The sequence below is a fragment of the Ranitomeya variabilis genome, chromosome 2, assembly GCF_051348905.1.
Source record: "Ranitomeya variabilis isolate aRanVar5 chromosome 2, aRanVar5.hap1, whole genome shotgun sequence".
NCBI lineage: Eukaryota > Metazoa > Chordata > Amphibia > Anura > Dendrobatidae > Ranitomeya > Ranitomeya variabilis.
The window spans coordinates 304,319,713-304,339,607 of record NC_135233.1 but is presented as its reverse complement, the minus strand read 5'-3'; the positions used below and the strand labels follow the sequence as shown (position 1 = coordinate 304,339,607).

Sequence of the window (19,895 nt, the reverse complement as noted above, 5' to 3'; positions counted from 1 at the left end):
TAGATGACAAAGAACAAATCAGGGTCACAGATAGAATAAACTTAGACTGTAAAGTGCTAATTGAAACAGACTTGTCAGGCTTCTTAGTACGCTTAAAGCATGCTGATATAACATGAGTTGAATCACCACAATAGAAGCACAACCCATTTTTTCGTCTAAAATTCTGCCGCTCGCTTCTGGACAGAATTCTATCACATTGCATATTTTCTGGCGTTTTCTCAGTAGACACCGCCAAATGGTGCACAGGTTTGCGCTCCCGCAGACGCCTATCGATCTGAATAGCCATCGTCATGGACTCATTCAGACTTGCAGGCACAGGGAACCCCACCATAACATCCTTAATGGCATCAGAGAGACCTTCTCTGAAAATCGCCGCCAGGGCGCACTCATTCCACTGAGTAAGCACAGACCATTTGCGGAATTTTTGGCAGTATATTTCAGCTTCATCTTGCCCCTGAGACAAGGACATCAAGGCCTTTTCCGCCTGAAGCTCTAAATGAGGTTCCTCATAAAGCAACCCCAAGGCCAGAAAAAACGCATCCACACTGAGCAACGCAGGATCCCCTGGTGCCAATGCAAAAGCCCAGTCTTGAGGGTCGCCCCGGAGCAAGGAAATTACAATCCTGACCTGCTGTGCAGGGTCTCCGGCAGAGCGAGACTTCAGGGACAAAAACAATTTGCAACTATTTTTAAAATTTTGAAAGTGAGATCTATTCCCCGAGAAGAACTCAGGCAAAGGAATTCTAGGCTCAGACATAGGTGCATGAACAACAAAATCTTGCAAATTTTGTACTTTTGTGGCGAGATTATTCAAACCTGTAGCTACACTCTGAAGATCCATTTGAAACAGGTGAACACAGAGCCATTCAAGGATTAGAAGGAGAGAAAGAGAGGAAGGCTGCAGTATAGGCAGACTAGCAAGTGATTCAATTAAGAGCACACTCAGAACTAGAGGGAAAAAAAAAAAAAAAAAAAAAAAAAAAATTGTAGCAGACTTCTTTTTTCTCTCCTTTCTCAGCCAGTAATTTAACCCTTTTTTGGGCCGGTCAAACTGTCATGATTCTCAATGGCGAGAGAACATAGCCCAGCATATATGAGAACTAGCTCTTGGAAGATGGAAACTATACTGACCATGAACTAAACCTGCCGCACAACTAGAAGTGGCCGGGTAGCATGCCTACGTTTTTTTATCCCTAGATGCCCAGCGCCAGCCGGAGAACTACCTAATCCTAGCAGAGGAAAAGACAGTCCTGGCTCACCTCTAGAGAAATTTTCCCAAAAGGCAGACAGAGGCCCCCACATATATTGGCGGTTATTTTAGATGAAAAGACAAACGTAGTATGAAAATAGATTTAGCAAAATCGAGGTCCGCTTACTAGATAGCAGGAAGACAGAAAGGGCACTTTCATGGTCAGCAGAAAACCCTATCAAAACACCATCCAGAAATTACTTTAAGACTCTAGCATTAACTCATAACACCAGAGTGGCAATTTCCGATCACAAGAGCTTTCCAGACACAGTAACGAAACAGCAGCTGTGAACAGGAACAAAATGCAAAAACACACAAGGACAAAAGTCCAACTTAGCTGGGGGTTGTCTAGTAGCAGGAACAAGCACAGAAGGCTTCTGATTACATTGTTGACCGGCATGAAACTGACAGAGGAGCAAGGTTATATAGCGACTCCCACATCCTGATAGGAGCAGGTGAACAGAGGGGATGATGCACACAAGTTCAATTCCACAAGTGGCCACCGGGGGAGCCCAGAATCCAATTTCACAACAGTTATCTTAATGGACTCCTAGCTTCTAAGTTCACTATTGCCTTGGAGGCATTCCACGTTCAGGACAAACAGCCTCTTCCGGGGGTGAAGGCTCACTCTGCTCTGCGGTGGGGGCCTCCTGGGCTGTTCGTTACCAGGATTTGGCTTTCCAGATTGTAAAGCCGCAACCTGGTCATCTTTGCACTCCTTTGCGAGTTTTTTACAGTGTTCATACCCATGCCTCGTCTGACACAGGCCTGGGAAGGAAGGTGCTGCAGGCGGCAGTTTTGCACCGGCCAACCCGAGTCCATTTATTCCTTGAATCTTCCTGTTTTGGTTGCTTCTCCTACTGCTTTAACACTAGCTGAGGTACCTTGTGCCTGTCGGTGGGTGTACACTGCGGAGGAGGAGCTATTTTCCTTTTTTTACATAGTGTCAGCCTCCTAGCGACAGCAACATACTCCCATGGTTACCTGTGTCCCCCCAATGAAGGCTCCAAGAAAGAGATTTTACGGTCAGTACCAAAAATCCCTCTTTCTTACTCTTCCCTATGGAATCTGTTAATGATTTACTCCACTCACCATTAGTGACCATGTGCTTAACAAAGAAAGATTTCTAGAGAATACAATTATCCATCTCTTAATTTTGTTCTCCAGCGCTCCTTACTTACATGAAGAACAGGTTATGTGGACAAGATGAGTTTGGGGGCATCCAGACATATGTAGCGTGCTCGTCCTTTATGTTGGTGTTAGAGTGGGTAATAGAACCAAACGGATTGTCAGGGCACTGCAATAAAAAAAAATGACCACAGATGTTCACTTTTAGTTCATGTATACCAGCGATAGGAGTAGGCCCGATAATAAGTAAGACTTGCATATAAACCACATGATTGGCCATGGCCAGATATATCCGCACTGGAACATGACACTTGGGGCTATGTGAAACTCAGTATTGTAACAATCCACAACATGGACCCCAAACTTTTTTTTTTTAAAGACATTGAATGTCAACTTTCTTTTCTTCCAACGTTATGATCTCCCCTATGATGTGCTAATGATCAGTAGCAGTTATCCTTATACTGTGTGATACGACTGTCACTGCGACATAAGAATGTGAGAAGATCAGGTTAGGACAATGTTCACATGGCCGTATTTTCGGTCTGAATACGTCGATGGACAGCAGTAGGACCTACGTGTTTCAATAGAACTGTTCAGATTTGTCACGGTCAGCTGCAGCCGCAGATGCGGCCCAACCCATAGACGCCCCCAAGCCGACCGACCTCAGAATGCATAGGGCGCGCATCCCTCGGGGACGCAATACAGACCCTTTAAACCACAGAGGGGGACCCGGGCCTACCCGAACTAGGGGAGGGCAGAGACCGGGGTTCTGTGGCAGCTGAGCATGTGGACAAAGAGACATGTAGGACTTGATTACACCGCACAACTTCAGGTATAGAGAAAGTAAAGTTTACTAAAGTAAAGTCACACAGTACATAAACAAAACATGACGATGTCAGGCTCCCGATTCCACACCTCCAGAAGGGTACCACCCAGTGGACCCCAAGGCACCAACGGATCACCGAGGCACACATAGGCGGGACATCAGGGTACACAAGGACATCAGGGCGCAGGCAAGACATCAGGATACAGACAGGACATCAGGACACAGGCATACTGGACAGACATCTGAGACACTGGCGTGGCAGCCCAGGTCATCAGCTGGGACACTGGCGTGGAAGCCCAGGTCATCAGTTACATCAGGACATAGAACACAGGAAGGACATTAGGACATCAGGAAAAAAGGCAGGATATCAGGGCATCAGGGTCCATGAGGTCATCAAGACAGAGGCAGGAAATCAGGGTACAGACAGGACATCTGGACCCAGGGTCACCGGCAGACATCAGACAGGAGTCGTTCGGTTCCGGACATCCGACACGACCTACAGGCACCACCAGAGTCATCAGGCTCCAAGCTCCAGACAGGGGCCATCAGGTTCCAGACTGCGGTCGTCAGGCTCCGGGCATCGGACCTAGGAAGGAACTCAAGCGTGATGGTGCAAACACCGCCGTGCTGGACATGAGCCAGACGGGGTTAACTGTTGTGAATTCCGTTCTCGGACTCCCTCCTGTGGTCATGAATGGTACTTTGGTTAGTTCTGCTCTTGGACTCCCTCTGGTGGCTTCGAGCGGAACTGCTGGTCACTGAGGTTGGCTTTATCAGCTGCTCTCGTTTATTTCTATGCTGGCTTCCTATTTAACTCCACTCAGATTGTTACTTCATGCCAGCTGTCAATGTTCCAGTATTGGTTCAGATCTCTCTTGGCCTTCTCTGAGGACCTGTCTACTCCAGCGGAAGCTAAGTCTTTGCTAGTTCATTTGTTGTTACTGCTTCCTGAATATATTTCTTAGTACTGCTATTTCTAGTCCGGCTTGCTATCATGATATTCCTTTGCTAGCTGGAAGCTCTGGGGTGCAGAGTGGCACCTCCACACCGTGAGTTGGTGTGGGGAGTCTTTTTGCTTACTCTGCGTGGTTTTTTGTAGTCTTTTGTGCTGACCGCATAGTTCCCTTTTCTATCCTCTGACTATTTAGTGAAATCTGGCCTCCTTTGCTAAAACCTGTTTCATTCCTGTGTTTGTGACTTTCCTCTTAACTCACAGTCAATATATGTGGGGGTCTGCCTTTACCTTTGGGGAATTTCTCTGAGGCAAGGTAAGGCTTCTATTTCTATCTTTAGGTGTAGTTAGCTCTTAGGCTGTGAAGAGGCGTCTAGGGAGAGTTAGGTACGCTCCACGGCTATTTCTAGTGTGTGTGATAGGAGTAGGGTTTGCGGTCAGCAGAGTTCCCACTTCCCCAGAGCTAGTCCCGATTTTGAGTTTACTCATCAGGTCATTCCGGGTGCTCCTAACCACCAGGTCCATAACAGTACAGCTGGCCCATAAAGTGTTAATGCATCTCAAAAGAGGGATAAGAGAAGTTCTGAACCAATTTTTTTTTCTTTGCAGTGTGTTTTGTCTCTCTTTTCCCCTTAACCTCTGGGTGGTTCAGGACTCAGGTGTAGATATGGATGTTCAGGGTCTGTCCTCTTGTGTGGATCATCTCACTGCAAGGGTACAAAGCATTCAAGATTATGTAGTTCAGAATTCGATGTTAGAGCCTAGAATTCCAATTCCTGATTTGTTTTCTGGGGATAGATCTAAGTTTCTGAATTTCAAAAATAATTGTAAACTGTTTCTTGCTTTGAAACCCCGCTCCTCTGGTGACCCCATTCAGCAAGTAAAAATTATTATTTATTTGTTGCGTGGCGACCCTCAAGACTGGGCATTCTCCTTTGCGCCAGGAGATCCTGCATTGCTTAATGTAGATGCGTTTTTTCTGGCACTTGGATTGCTTTATGACAAACCGAATTCAGTGGATCAGGCAGAGAAAATCTTGCTGGCTTTGTGTCAGGATGAAGCGGAGATATATTGTCAGAAGTTTAGAAAATGGTCTGTGCTTACTCAATGGAATGAGTGTGCCCTGGCAGCAATTTTTAGAAAGGGTCTTTCTGAAGCCCTTAAGGATATTATGGTGGGATTCCCCACGCCTGCTGGTCTGAATGAATCAATGTCCTTGGCCATCCAAATTGATCGGCGTTTGCGCGAGTGCAAAGTTGTGCACCATTTGGCGTTGTCCTCTGAGCAGAGGCCTGAGCCTATGCAATGTGATAGAACTTTGACCAGAACTGAACGGCAAGAACACAGACGTCAGAATAGGCTGTGTTTTTACTGTAGTGACTAGTGTTGAGCGATACCGTCCGATACTTGAAAGTATCGGTATCGGAAAGTATCGGCCGATACCGGCAAAGTATCGGATCTAATCCGATACCGATACCCGATACCAATACAAGTCAATGGGACTCAAGTATCAGACGGTATCCCTGATGGTTCCCAGGGTCTGAAGGAGAGGAAACTTTCCTTCAGGCCCTGGGATCCATATTAATGTGTAAAAGAAAGAATTAAAATAAAAAATATTGCTATACTCACCTCTCCGACGCAGCCTGGACCTTACCGAGGGAACCGGCAGCGTTCTTTGCTTAAAATGCGCGCGTTTACTGCCTTCCGTGATGTCACGGCTTGTGATTGGTCGCGTGCCGCCCATGTGGCCACGACGCGACCAATCACAGCAAGCCGTGACGTAATTTTCAGGTCCTGAAAGGCATTCAGGATTTGAAAATTACGTTACGGCTTGTGATTGGTCGCGTCGCGGTCACATGGGCGACGCGACCAATCACAAGCCGTGACGTCACGGGAGGCAGGAAACGCGCGCATTTTAAAATTACGTCACGGCTTGTGATTGGTTGCGTGCCGCCCATGTGACCGCGATGCGACCAATCACAGCAAGCCGTGACGTAATTTCAGGTCCTGAATACCTAATTCTGCATTTAGGACCTGAAAATTACGTCACGGCTTGCTGTAATTGGTCGCGTCGCGGTCACATGGGCGACGCGACCAATCACAAGCCGTAACGTAATTTTCAAATCCTGAATGCCTAGAATTAGGCATTCAGGACCTGAAAATTACGTCACTGCTTGCTGTGATTGGTTGCGTCGCGGCCACATGGGCGGCACGCGACCAATCACAAGCCGTGACGTCACGGAAGGCAGTAAACGCGCGCATTTTAAGCAAAGAACGCTGCCGGTTCCCTCAGTAAGGTCCAGGCTGCGTCGGAGAGGTGAGTATAGCAATATTTTTTATTTTAATTCTTTCTTTTACACATTAATGTTGTTTCGATACCGATACCCGATACCACAAAAGTATCGGATCTCGGTATCGGAATTCCGATACCCGCAAGTATCGGCCGATACCCGATGCTTGCGGTATCGGAATGCTCAACACTAGTGGTGACCCCACTCATGCTATCTCTGATTGTCCTAAGCGCACTAAGCGGTTCGCTAGGTCTGTCACCATTGGTACTGTACAGCCTAAATTTCTTTTGTCTGTTACTCTGATTTGCTCTTTGTCATCCTACTCGGTTATGGCATTTGTGGATTCAGGCGCTGCCCTGAATTTGATGGACTTGGAGTTTGCCAGGCGCTGTGGTTTTTTCTTGGAGCCTTTGCAGTATCCTATTCCATTAAGGGGAATTGATGCCACGCCGTTGGCCAAGAATAAACCTCAGTACTGGACTCAGTTGACCATGTGCATGGCTCCTGCACATCAGGAAGATATTCGCTTTTTGGTGTTGCATAATTTGCATGATGTGGTCGTGTTGGGTTTGCCATGGCTACAGGTTCATAATCCAGTATTGGATTGGAAATCAATGTCTGTGTCTAGTTGGGGTTGTCAAGGGGTACATGGCGATGTTCCGTTGGTGTCAATTTCTGCTTCCACTCCTTCTGAAGTCCCTGAGTTTCTGCCGGATTACCAGGATGTATTTGATGAGCCCAAATCCAGTGTCCTACCCCCTCATAGGGATTGTGATTGTGCTATAAATTTGATTCCTGGTAGTAAGTTTCCTAAGGGCCGACTTTTTAATTTATCTGTACCAGAGCACGCCGCTATGCGGAGTTATATAAAGGAGTCCTTGGAGAAAGGGCATATTCGCCCGTCTTCATCACCGTTGGGAGCAGGGTTCTTTTTTGTGGCCAAGAAGGATGGTTCTCTGAGACCCTGTATAGATTACCGCCTTCTCAATAAAATCACGGTCAAATTTCAGTACCCTTTGCCTCTGCTGTCTGATTTGTTTGCTCGGATTAAGGGGGCTAGTTGGTTCACCAAGATAGATCTTCGAGGGGCGTATAACCTTGTGCGTATTAAACAGGGCGATGAATGGAAAACAGCATTTAATATGCCCGAGGGCCATTTTGAGTACCTGGTAATGTCATTCGGGCTTTCAAATGCTCCATCTGTGTTTCAGTCCTTTATGCATGACATCTTCCGAAAGTATCTGGATAGATTCATGATTGTATATTTGGATGATATTTTGGTCTTTTCGGATGAATGGGAGTCTCATGTGAAACAGGTCAGAATGGTATTCCAGGTCCTTCGTGCTAATTCCTTGTTTGTGAAGGGGTCTCAATGTCTCTTCGGAGTTCAGAAGGTTTCCTTTTTGGGCTTCATTTTTTCCCCTTCTACTATCGAGATGGATCCTGTTAAAGTTCAGGCCATTTATGATTGGACTCAACCTACATCTGTGAAGAGCCTCCAGAAATTCCTGGGCTTTGCTAATTTTTACCGTCGCTTCATCGCTAATTTTTCTAGTGTGGTTAAACCTTTGACTGATTTGACAAAGAAAGGTGCTGATGTGGTGAATTGGTCCTCTGCGGCCGTTGAGGCTTTTCAGGAGCTGAAACGTCGTTTTTCTTCGGCCCCTGTGTTGCGTCAGCCAGATGTTTCGCTCCCTTTTCAGGTCGAGGTTGATGCTTCTGAGATTGGAGCAGGGGCTGTTTTGTCTCAAAGAAGTTCTGATGGCTCTGTGATGAAGCCATGTGCCTTCTTTTCTAGAAAGTTTTCGCCTGCTCAGCGTAATTATGATTTTGGCAATCGGGAGCTGCTAGCTATGAAGTGGGCATTCGAGGAGTGGCGACATTGGCTTGATGGAGCCAAGCACCTCGTGGTGGTCTTGACGGATCACAAAAATCTGACTTATCTCGAGTCTGCCAAGCGGTTGAATCCTAGACAGGCTCAATGGTCGCTGTTTTTCTCCCGTTTCGATTTTGTGGTCTCATACCTTCCAGGTTCTAAGAATGTGAAGGCGGATGCCCTTTCTAGGAGTTTTGTGCCTGATTCTCCGGGAGTCCCTGAGCCGGCTGGTATTCTCAAAGAGGGGGTAATTCTGTCTGCCATCTCCCCTGATTTGCGGTGGGTGCTGCAGGAGTTTCAGGCTGATAGACCTGACCGTTGTCCAGCGGAGAAACTGTTTGTCCCTGATAGATGGACTAGCAGAGTTATTTCTGAGGTTCATTGCTCGGTGTTGGCTGGTCATCCTGGGATTTTTGGTACCAGAGATTTGGTGGCTAGGTCCTTTTGGTGGCCTTCCTTGTCACGGGATGTGCGTTCTTTTGTGCAGTCCTGTGGGACTTGTGCTCGGGCTAAGCCCTGCTGTTCTCGTGCCAGTGGGTTGCTTTTGCCCTTGCCAGTCCCGAAAAGGCCTTGGACGCATGTTTCCATGGATTTTACTTCAGATCTTCCTGTCTCTCAAAGGATGTCTGTCATCTGGGTGGTTTGTGATCACTTTTCTAAGATGGTCCATTTGGTACCCTTGCCTAAATTACCTTCCTCCTCTGATTTGGTGCCATTATTTTTTCAACATGTGGTTCGTTTGCATGGCATTCCGGAGAACATTGTGTCGAACAGAGGTTCCCAGTTTGTCTCTAGGTTTTGGCGGTCCTTTTGTGCTAAGATGGGCATTGATTTGTCTTTTTCTTCGGCTTTCCATCCTCAAACAAATGGCCAAACCGAACGAACCAACCAGACTTTGGAAACCTATCTGAGATGCTTTGTTTCTGCTGATCAGGATGATTGGGTGACCTTCTTGCCATTGGCTGAGTTCGTCCTTAATAATCGGGCTAGTTCGGCTACTTTGGTTTCGCCTTTTTTTTGCAATTCTGGTTTTCATCCTCGTTTTTCTTCGGGGCAGGTTGAGCCTTCTGACTGTCCTGGTGTGGATTCTGTGGTGGACAGGTTGCAGCAAATTTGGACTCACGTAGTGGACAATCTGACGTTGTCCCAGGAGAAGGCTCAACGTTTCGCTAACCGCCGTCGTTGTGTTGGTCCCCGACTTCGTGTTGGGAATTTGGTTTGGTTGTCTTCTCGTTATGTTCCTCTGAAGGTTTCTTCTCCTAAGTTTAAGCCTCGTTTCATTGGTCCTTATAAGATTTCTGAAATTCTCAACCCTGTGTCATTTCGTTTGGTCCTTCCAGCTTCTTTTGCCATCCATAATGTGTTCCATAGGTCATTGTTGCGGAGGTACGTGGCGCCTATGGTTCCCTCCGTTGATCCTCCTGCTCCGGTGTTGGTTGAGGGGGAGTTGGAGTATGTGGTGGAAAAAATTTTGGATTCTCGTATTTCGAAATGGAAGCTTCAGTACCTGGTTAAGTGGAAGGGCTATGGTCAGGAGGATAATTCCTGGGTTGTTGCCTCCGATGTCCATGCTGCCGATTTAGTTCGTGCCTTTCATTTGGCTCGTCCTGATCGGCCTGGGGGCCCTGGTGAGGGTTCGGTGACCCCTCCTCAAGGGGGGGGGGGTACTTTTGTGAATTCCGTTCTCGGACTCCCTCCTGTGGTCATGAATGGTACTTTGGTTAGTTCTGCTCTTGGACTCCCTCTGGTGGCTTCGAGCGGAACTGCTGGTCACTGAGGTTGGCTTTATCAGCTGCTCTCGTTTATTTCTATGCTGGCTTCCTATTTAACTCCACTCAGATCGTTACTTCATGCCAGCTGTCAATGTTCCAGTATTGGTTCAGATCTCTCTTGGCCTTCTCTGAGGACCTGTCTACTCCAGCGGAAGCTAAGTCTTTGCTAGTTCATTTGTTGTTACTGCTTCCTGAATATATTTCTTAGTACTGCTATTTCTAGTCCGGCTTGCTATCATGATATTCCTTTGCTAGCTGGAAGCTCTGGGGTGCAGAGTGGCACCTCCACACCGTGAGTCGGTGTGGGGAGTCTTTTTGCTTACTCTGCGTGGTTTTTTGTAGTCTTTTGTGCTGACCGCATAGTTCCCTTTTCTATCCTCTGACTATTTAGTGAAATCTGGCCTCCTTTGCTAAAACCTGTTTCATTCCTGTGTTTGTGACTTTCCTCTTAACTCACAGTCAATATATGTGGGGGTCTGCCTTTACCTTTGGGGAATTTCTCTGAGGCAAGGTAAGGCTTCTATTTCTATCTTTAGGTGTAGTTAGCTCTTAGGCTGTGAAGAGGCGTCTAGGGAGAGTTAGGTACGCTCCACGGCTATTTCTAGTGTGTGTGATAGGAGTAGGGTTTGCGGTCAGCAGAGTTCCCACTTCCCCAGAGCTAGACCCGATTTTGAGTTTACTCAGGTCATTCCGGGTGCTCCTAACCACCAGGTTCATAACAGTTAACACCGCATGGTAGTCAGAGAACAGAGTAGTAGATGCTCAGCAGAAACAACGGTTTCAAGAGACTCAAAGTCACTGGGAGTGAGGCTCCAGATGCAGAGGGATTCCAGGAACATAATCACAGCAGACACAGTTCAGACAGGTTCAGGTACAGGACAAGTATAGGATCAAGGATTCGGGCCTGGATATACCGCCTCCAGGACAGGCACCAGAACAGGACAAAACAGGAATCAAGGCAAGGACTTTGGTAGCAAAACATAGGCAGGAGAGGTGCAGGAACACAAACACACATAACAAAGTTCAGGAGCTTTGTGAGTAGCTCAGGCCCCGCCCATAGGGCAGGGGAACTTTATATAGGAGCTGCCCCTTAGCTATTGGCTGGGGACAGCATTTGAAGTACACACCCTCACCCTGATAAAAGCAGGGGAGGTGTGGCCACGCACGCCCTAAGCACTAACAGAAACCATTACAGCACCATCAGTGCAGGATCTGAGGCTCAGGGCACCTGGCAGATACTGCATGCACTGACCCACGTGGAAAGTCATGCACCAGCTGCAAATGACCTCACAACCCGCGGACAGCTTCACAGCAGCAACCAGGGACCGCACATGCGGATGGTCCTACAGCAGAAAAGACCTAACCACCATGTATGGCTGCGCAGCAGAGCAGGGAACTGAGAAGGCTCCATCCAGGTAACAGCCAACAGTATCCCAGCTCAAATTAGGGGGAAAAGAGTAAAGGGTTAAAGCAAACATATGCATTGTCATGTCGAAAACCAGAAACAGACAGAACGGCATGACAAGATTATTATTTTTTTCTTCACAGACCGAATGTCCATGTGAAAACAATCCCAACATGCACTAGTTTCTTCCATATTTCGGATAAGACTCGTCTATATGGGGGCGCAAAAAAATTGGATCCCAAATGGATCAACTGTATAGCACCCGATTTTTACAGATACATTATTAACATAAAAAACTGTTTTGGGTCCTGTACATTTTGTTCACTACTGATGTCTAAACACGTCTGACAATACAGATGAAAAACTATCCGTTTTTTTGTTTGTTTGTTTGTTTTATTTTTAACATTCATGTGAACTGAGCCTACCGGGGAAAAAAAATCTACATTATTGGGTTGGACTTTTTCAGTGTAAACACAATTTAATGCCTGAAGATGAGATTTGCACTTAATTAAAAACTTGCATCTTTAGACAACTCATAAGTAAAGTTTGGGCTAAACGGCGACTTGCTGCAAAATTGTTGGATTGCCAAGATTGCAATGGTTAACAGCAGCATCTAAATGGATAACCGAGCATGAGGCTCCCCCTTTAATCCCATCAGCACCCTGAGATCTTTTCTGGTCTCAATTGTTGCTTTGGTAATCCAAGGCAGAGTAATGGCGTGGAGTTTGCCAGCTATAGGGGCCTGTTCAGATGTTGGCAACATTTTAGTGATAAAATTCTATTTTTTCATTCTTATTATTCCACTTTCCAGTAATTCCTGTGAGGCTGTGGCCTCTGATACAGCTAGGGGGCGCTGTTTGTTCTCCCCAGAATGTGCATGCAGACGGATGAAGTCCATAGGTGTGCATGAGAGTCATGGATTTCCGGTCCGGGTTTTCCATGTGGCTAAAGGCCACAGGTTTGTGTGTGTTTAAAAACCCTGCAGTAAGGGGTATGGGTGTGTCAGGCCCTGTCAGGTGTGCAAGGTGCACGTCAGTGTCAGTCTGGTGTGTGCTGGTCTGCAGAGTGCATGGAGGCCAGCAGAGCCAGCACCCAGGGCACCTGAATAGCTTGGCACCCGCAGCGTACACAGAGATGCAGGTCATCCATGGTACAGGTCTCGGATGTGGACAGTCCTGTGCCCGGAGGTGGATGTCCTGTGCCCGTAGGAGTCAGATGTGGACAGTCCTGTGCCCGAAAGAGGACTAGCATGTGCAACGATTGCAAACAGGTGGATATGGTGCCCGGCTGCTATCCGGAGGATATCCTGAACTGTGTACGACTGTGTGAGTAAAGAGTCTGTGATACAGCGATGCAGGACACCCACGGGAACTAGTCAGAGGAGGGCTGGCGTGTGTAGTGTCTGCAACATATGAGGCTGTGTGTATGGAGACGTATAGAGACTGTGAGATGGCGTGCGGTCGCCCAGGGAAACTGGACAAGGGAAGTTTGGCCTGTTTAGGGACCGCAAATCTAAAGCCATGTGATATGTATTGCTTTGAACCAGGTGTAAACTGGTCACTGATAATTTCCACTGAAGTTATATGCATTTATGTGAACTGGACTTTAATGCTGTGAAGAAACACATTAAAAGAGACTTTTGTGTTTGAATTTGTGGGTCACTGCCTCTTCACTGCGTACGATGCTACTGCAGCTTTACATTCCTTAAACGCACTTGAAGGATTAATAAACTACTTGACGGCAGTTTTGAATATACTGAGCGATGCTGTTTTTAAAATGGTATCACTTTTGGGGGTTCTCCAATATATAGGTCCCTCCAAAGCCACTTCAAACATGAATAGGTCCCTAAAGACATATACTGTAGTTACGGAATTTTATTGCAAAAAATAAAAATTGCTGCAAAATTTTTGAACCTTCTAACATCCTAACAAAGTAAAAAGGACATTTGACAAATGGAGCTGATGTAAAACAGACATGAAGTAAATGTTATTTATTAACTTTTTTGTGTGGTGTGAATATCTTGATTATTGGTATAAACATTAAAAGTTTTAAAATAAATGTGTTTAGATTTTTGTCAAATTTTGTATAGAAATGCAAAACATATCAACCTAAGTTTACTAACACCACAAAGTACAATGCGTCACAAAAAAAACATTCTCAAAATCACTGAGTTATGTTGAAACATTCCAGAGTTATTTCCACATAAAGGGACACGTCACATTTGAAAAATGTGGCTCTGTCACTACAGTGTTAAGACTGTCGCAATATTGCGCTAGTCCTGAGATTTTATTTAAGTGTCCATTGTTTACTCTACATAAAGATTTGGAAGACCCTCTAAGGATAAGGGATAATCCTTACCATTCTGCCTTTGGTTTGGCTCAGTCACACTGCACTGAATGTTAGAATCTGTTCAGCTTGTGACTATCCGCCATTTTCTTGTGGAGTTCTGACTGCTGGTCTTTTTCCTCTGGTGCTGGGTTTGTCTTGGGTCAGGTGATTGTATCACTCTTTATTAACCAGCACCTGCCTCCCAGTCCTTGCTGGACAACAGTGTTAATCTGCTTGAGCTCTAGCTTGGTGCTTTGCTTTGTCTTCTGTGTGTGTAATTTGTGCAGTGCTGGTACCTCCTGGTTCTGCTAGCCTTAGTTTCTGTTTTCAGTTGGTTTCTGCAGCCTTCTCTGTGTTTTCTATTAGGAGGTGACCCATTTTTGTACCCAGTCCTTGGGGGGAAGGGGGTCCCTAAAAGATCTATCTATAGGTCTTCGCTTGAGATTATCCTAGGATCGTCGGTGGGTCTATTCACAAGGAATGGGTCGCCCACTCCATCATAGGGTATCAGCCTAGTCATTGTGCAGGGTCAGTTTTGCCCCTTCTACCCTAGTTCTGTGCTCCAGTTCCGTAACACTGAAGGTGAAATGGACAAGGATTAAATCTGTTAGCATTTCACAACTATTACTTTACCGCCAATATCTTGGTGTTACTTGGAGGTTGAAGCCATGTCCCATACAGCGTATTGCTTGAATGTGTCCGGGCTTGCAGTAAGATTCCTCTATAGACCGGGCCCATTATGTTAACTGCAAATAGAAAATACTTTCTATTTAGAAAATTGCAAATGACCTTCCACACTAAATCTACTAATGGCACATCTTTCAATAAAAGATACATCTTGCTTAAAGAGTTTATCCAGGATCCCACATTTTTGGGCCTAAAAACTAACAGGCAGGTAGTTGCTGACTATCGGCCTGTTCTACGCAGCAGCTGCACATAGCAGTCATTGACCGCTTCTGGTGGCGATTCAGCTGCTCCATGTCAACAGGGTAGGTCTTGCTCTTTCAGGATGCTCTTTCAATGCGGCGATGTCATGCTGACTGACAATCAGCTCCCCACAGTTAGGCAGTTGAGAGCCAGCTGTCAATCAGCATGACATCAGCAGTCACAGACAGAGGAGAAGAGAAGGCTCTGCTCTGTCGATGTGACATCCGTGGAAGCTGCTGAATCTGTGACTACTTTGTACCAGCGGAGATCAGCACCGGACACAGCAAACAGATGTGTAGCAACTACCTGCCTGTTAGTACATATGCCCATAGTAAAAAAAAAAAAAAAAAAAAGTCTCGGCTATCCCCTTTAATCTGAAAATTTTCATTGAAGTTGCACCCAAGTTCCACCTACTGGCAAAGCTACAGTAGCATAAGCACCAATCATAGCAATTATGTCTAACTAGATGTTAGCCCGATTCTAACGCATCGGGTATTCTAGAATATATATATGTCCACGTAGTATATTGCCCAATGACGTAGTATATTGCCCAGTGACGTAGTATACAGCACAGAGCCACGTAGTATATTGCCCAGTGACGTAGTATACAGCACAGAGCCACGTAGTATATTGCCCAGCTACGTAGTATATTGCCCAGCCACGTATGACACAGGTTAAAAAAATAAAAAATAAACATATACTCACCTTCCGCAGGCGCGTTGTAGCTCTGTCGCCTGTGTGGGGTGCAGGCGGCAGCTTCCGGTCCCAGGGTATGATGACGTCGCGGTCACATGACCGTGACGTCACGGCAGGTCCTTGTCGCGCAGGACCTGTGATGACGTCGCGGTCACATGACCGTGTAGCGGTCACATGACCGTGACGTCATGGCAGGTCCTTTCCGCGCAGGCGCGCAGGACTTGTGATGACGTCGCGGTCACATGACCGTGATGTCTAGGCAGGTCCTTCTGCCAGATCATCCTTGCCACCGGAAAGTTCCGCTTGCATCGCGAGGAGCGGGAAAGGCGGCGTAGGTGAGTATATAATCATTTTTTATTTTTTTATTATTTTTGACATTAGATGTTTTTACTATTGACGCTGCATAGGCTGCGTCAATAGTAAAAAACTTGGTCACACAGGGTTAATAGCAGCGGTAACGGAGTGCGTTACTCGCGGCATAACGCGGTCTGTTACCGCCGGCATTAACCCTGTGTCACTGGCGTAGCTAGAGCTTTTGCCGCCCGGGGCTGGTCCCGAGTTTGGCGCCCCCCCCCATTGCCGTCACTCAACGCAGGGCACCGCCCCCTCAGCACTGTTTACCCATGAAATCCGGCGCCTGCGCTGTGTATCACTGTTTGGTGCAGGCGCAGAGAGCTCTGGCCGTCTGACGTCACAGCCAGGCTTGCAGACTGTGCCTGTGCGGCGAGTGCGGCCACCCACCTTGGTAATCCCAGCCCCGCAGTGTGTTATGCATTATGCCAAGTGCAGGGCTGCGATTCACAAGCAGGGCGGCCGCACAGGCTCAGTGTCCAGCATTGCCCCAGTGTGTCCAGCATTGCCCCAGTGTGTCCAGCATTGCCCCAGTGTGTCCAGCATTGCCCCCAGTGTGTCTAGCAATCTGCCCCAGTGTGTCCAGCATTGCCCCCAGTGTGTCTAGCAATCTGCCCCCAGTGTGTCTAGCAATCTGCCCCCAGTGTGTCTAGCAATCTGCCCCCAGTGTGTCCAGCAATCTGCCCCAGTGTCCAGCATTGCCCCCGTGTCCAGCATTGCCCCCAGTGTGTCTAGCAATCTGCCCCAGTGTGTCCAGCATTGCCCCCAGTGTGTCCAGCAATCTGCCCCAGTGTCCAGCATTGCCCCTAGTGTGTCCAGCAATCTGCCCCAGTGTCCAGCATTGCCCCCAGTGTGTCTGAGTCAGACATAAAGAAAAAAAAAAGTAAAATCCTCACCTCTCCCATTCCCAGCGCAGGTCTGGTGCACTCAGCGTCTCTCCGGCTCTGCAACGCTCAGGACAGAGAGGCTGAGCGCGCAGTGTTGACGTCATCGCACCCTCTGCCCTGAAACATCGCAGAGTCAGAGGGCGCCGAAGACGCTGCAGCTGCCGCAGGAACCAGGAAAGGTGAGTATTAGAACGGGGGGCCCAATGCCAGCGCTGGCATCGGGGGGGGGGGCCCTGGTCGTGGTGGCGGTCGGCGCCGCCCGAAGGTTTAAAGGGCCTGCATCTCTTTTTTTTTTTTCTTCCTCCTCCTCCTCTCTGGGTCGGACCCGCCCCCGGCATTGTGCCGCCCGGGGCGGACCGCACCCCCCTTCCTACACCACTGCCCTGTGTGAGCGGTGACCGGAGGGGTGTATGCGGGCGCCGGGCAGTGAGTGCGGGGAGTAAGGAGCGGCCATTTTCTTCCGGACTGTGCGCGTCGCTGATTGGTCGTGGCAAAACGCCCACGACCAATCAGCGACTTGGATTCCATGACAGACAGAGGCCACGACCAATGAATATCCGCGACAGACAGAAAGACGGAAGTGACCCTTAGAAAATTATATAGTAGATAATAAAATGGTACACCCAACATTAGAATCAGGGTTTTCTGCATATTATCACTATTTCTCTGGGGGGGGGGGGGGGGGGGGTTACATCAAAGTTAATTATATTTTAGAGACTTTTTTGCACTTGTAAATATAACTTCCTTCATATTGAGGCGATTTTTATTTCTTCCTGTAAAATACTTTTTATTTGTTTCCCCTCAGGTTGTGTTACAACATAATGTATGTCCAGATTTAAAAAAAAATGCTTCTAAATTCACTAGACATCTATGTGTAAACTGACCATTGAACGAAAACTTTTCTGGATCAGGTCTCAATCTGGGTCCATGGCCCAAATTAGGAGGATGCCAAATGTGGCCTGTAGTTGGTACTTGGCCACTATGGGACATGTTTAAGCTAGGTCCATTCACACTGTGCTTTTTGATGGCCAAGGTTTTGGTTTCTGTCTAAATCTTCAAAAAATGGAACCTCTGGCTGAGCCATTCACTATAATGAGGCAGAAGAGTCCCTTTGCCCTAATAATAGGTGGTGTCCATATTTTTTAAGGCGGACACAAATGGGTCATAGAAGAGACCACCTCCAGAAAGGTAGGAAAGACGGGAATTCATAATGACTGTGCCACCCTCATGGTGAATGGCTCCATTGGTGGTTACATTGGATGCCTCTTTAGGGGCATGTAAATGGAAACCCGAATGCAATGCTTGGCATAGAGCACTTTCTTGTTTCTTTCTGGTTCTTTCTGTTGTCAAGTGCAGCCTACTCCAATAAATTACATTAGCATCCAAAAGACTAGGTAACTATGTTATGCTGAACCTAGAAAACAGCACGATGAGGTTCATGTACCGCAGACTCTACGCCATACATCCGTCCCATACCGCCCCACACATGTTGTGTCCTGGTTGGCCTCATTCACTACATTTCTTCCCAATACTCAGACAACGGGTAATTGATCAGCACTCTTACCTGTAATGGGGCTGCCATATTGGTAGGAGCTAGCGTTGATTTTCATTATGTACGGTGCAGGATTTGGCTGTGGATAGACACCATGGCCAGGTTTCATTGTCTCACATGAAGACATTGGGGCCCCAAAGGGGTAGGAGAACGATATTGTGCTGCAGGTCATCAGCACCATCAGTAAGGAGAGGACACGTCCTGCCATCTTGGTGGGATGAGAGTAAGATCCTTCTACCGACTCCACAAGACTAGGAATAACACTTTATTCAAAACACTCTGAGCCTTTCACAGATTAGGATGTGATAGTCACAATTTCCCAATTTGCTGCAGTTATAAAACAGTTGGCGTCTGTCTGTTTTTGAGCTCAGTTTGCCTTTTGAAATCGATGATTTGCTGATTTGTCTGACAGTCTTGCTGATAAAGTATAAATCTGTCACGTGTCAGCAAATCTAGGTAGTCATCAGCGGAAGAAGATGTTGTAGGAAAGGTCCAGATATGTATATACTGTGTATATGTGTTCCCACAGGCACTGGCACATGGACTTCCTCATAAACAGTTTCTAGAAAAACATGAAAATTCCTTATTTTAGAACTTATTTCCTATCAGTTCATCTACATAGAATATAGGAATGGTTACTGTGTATATTTCAAGAAGTTATATAATAAGGTTTTCGTTGCTCCATCTTACAATGCTTAACTAAAGGGTTTTTCTTTTCTTACTTTGTGTTGCACTGGCTATTGAATGAGTTAAATGAGAATCTGTCAGCGAGCTTATCCTCACAGTCCAGTGGGAGAGTTCCTAAGGACATGTGCACAACTGCACATTTTGAGTATTTGGTGAGTTTTTTACCTCAGTATTTGTAAGCCAAAACAGGAGTGGGTGATAAATACAGAAGTGGTGACGTGTTTCTATTATACTTTTCCTCTGATTGTTCCACTCCTGGCTTTGGCTTACAAATACTGAGGTAAAATACTGACCAAATACTGAATGTGTGAACGTGACCTTATGGGGCTACCCATCCTAGGTGCGATGGTCGAGCATGTACAACATCACACAGGGGAGCCCAATTCTCAGGATTGGTGGAGGCCAACTTATGGACCAACAGCGATCATAGATACCCTGCGGTGAATGTACCTAGTAGGTAAACCCCTTTACCTGCCAACATCATTAGTACAAGTTTCATGAAGCCTTGTCCTGTGATAAATTGTGTCTGGTTACTGTAACTTTTAGCCCCAAATACATGAGTTTGAATTAAAAAAAAGTCCCAAGCAGTGGACAACCCCTTTTAATGTAAAAAAAACCCCACTGTTAACCTGCAGATATGGGGTTTTGAAGCTGCCCGGAGCCGGGAGGAAATTAACTTTATTCTTCCTCACAGCCTCTGGCTTTTACTCATAAGAGTGCGGCCGACACAGCTTCAGTCACGGCTCAGTGGATAGTGAGCGGCAGCTGTACCCGCACCTCGCACTGACTGACAGACGCCTATAATGCTGAGCAGTCAGAGCAGAGGGTGCTGTAATCAGTTGTCTCCGGCAGTGTCGTAGACAATGAAAGGAGCAGTGGTGCAAATGCAGGGCATCTGCTGAGCCCCATACTTGGGATGAGTGGGGGACCATCCGTGAGACCCACAGAGATCAGGAATATATCACCCA

The 19,895-nt window shown here is 46.9% G+C and overlaps 1 protein-coding gene across 1 annotated transcript in view; it reads right to left on the bottom strand.

The window, feature by feature from the left end:
• The window catches only part of LOC143809369 (putative defense protein 3), a 35,948-nt gene extending 17,284 nt beyond the window's left edge, over positions 1 to 18,664 (bottom strand). Inside the window, exons 1-3 of the mRNA XM_077292451.1 lie at positions 18,253 to 18,664; positions 14,461 to 14,573; positions 2,431 to 2,546 (exon numbers count right to left, since the gene is read on the bottom strand). Coding sequence (XP_077148566.1) covers positions 2,431 to 2,546; positions 14,461 to 14,573; positions 18,253 to 18,448 — 425 coding nt within the window. The 5' untranslated portion in view covers positions 18,449 to 18,664. The remainder of the gene's footprint in view (positions 1 to 2,430; positions 2,547 to 14,460; positions 14,574 to 18,252) is intronic.
• Between the last annotated feature and the right edge of the window lie 1,231 nt (positions 18,665 to 19,895).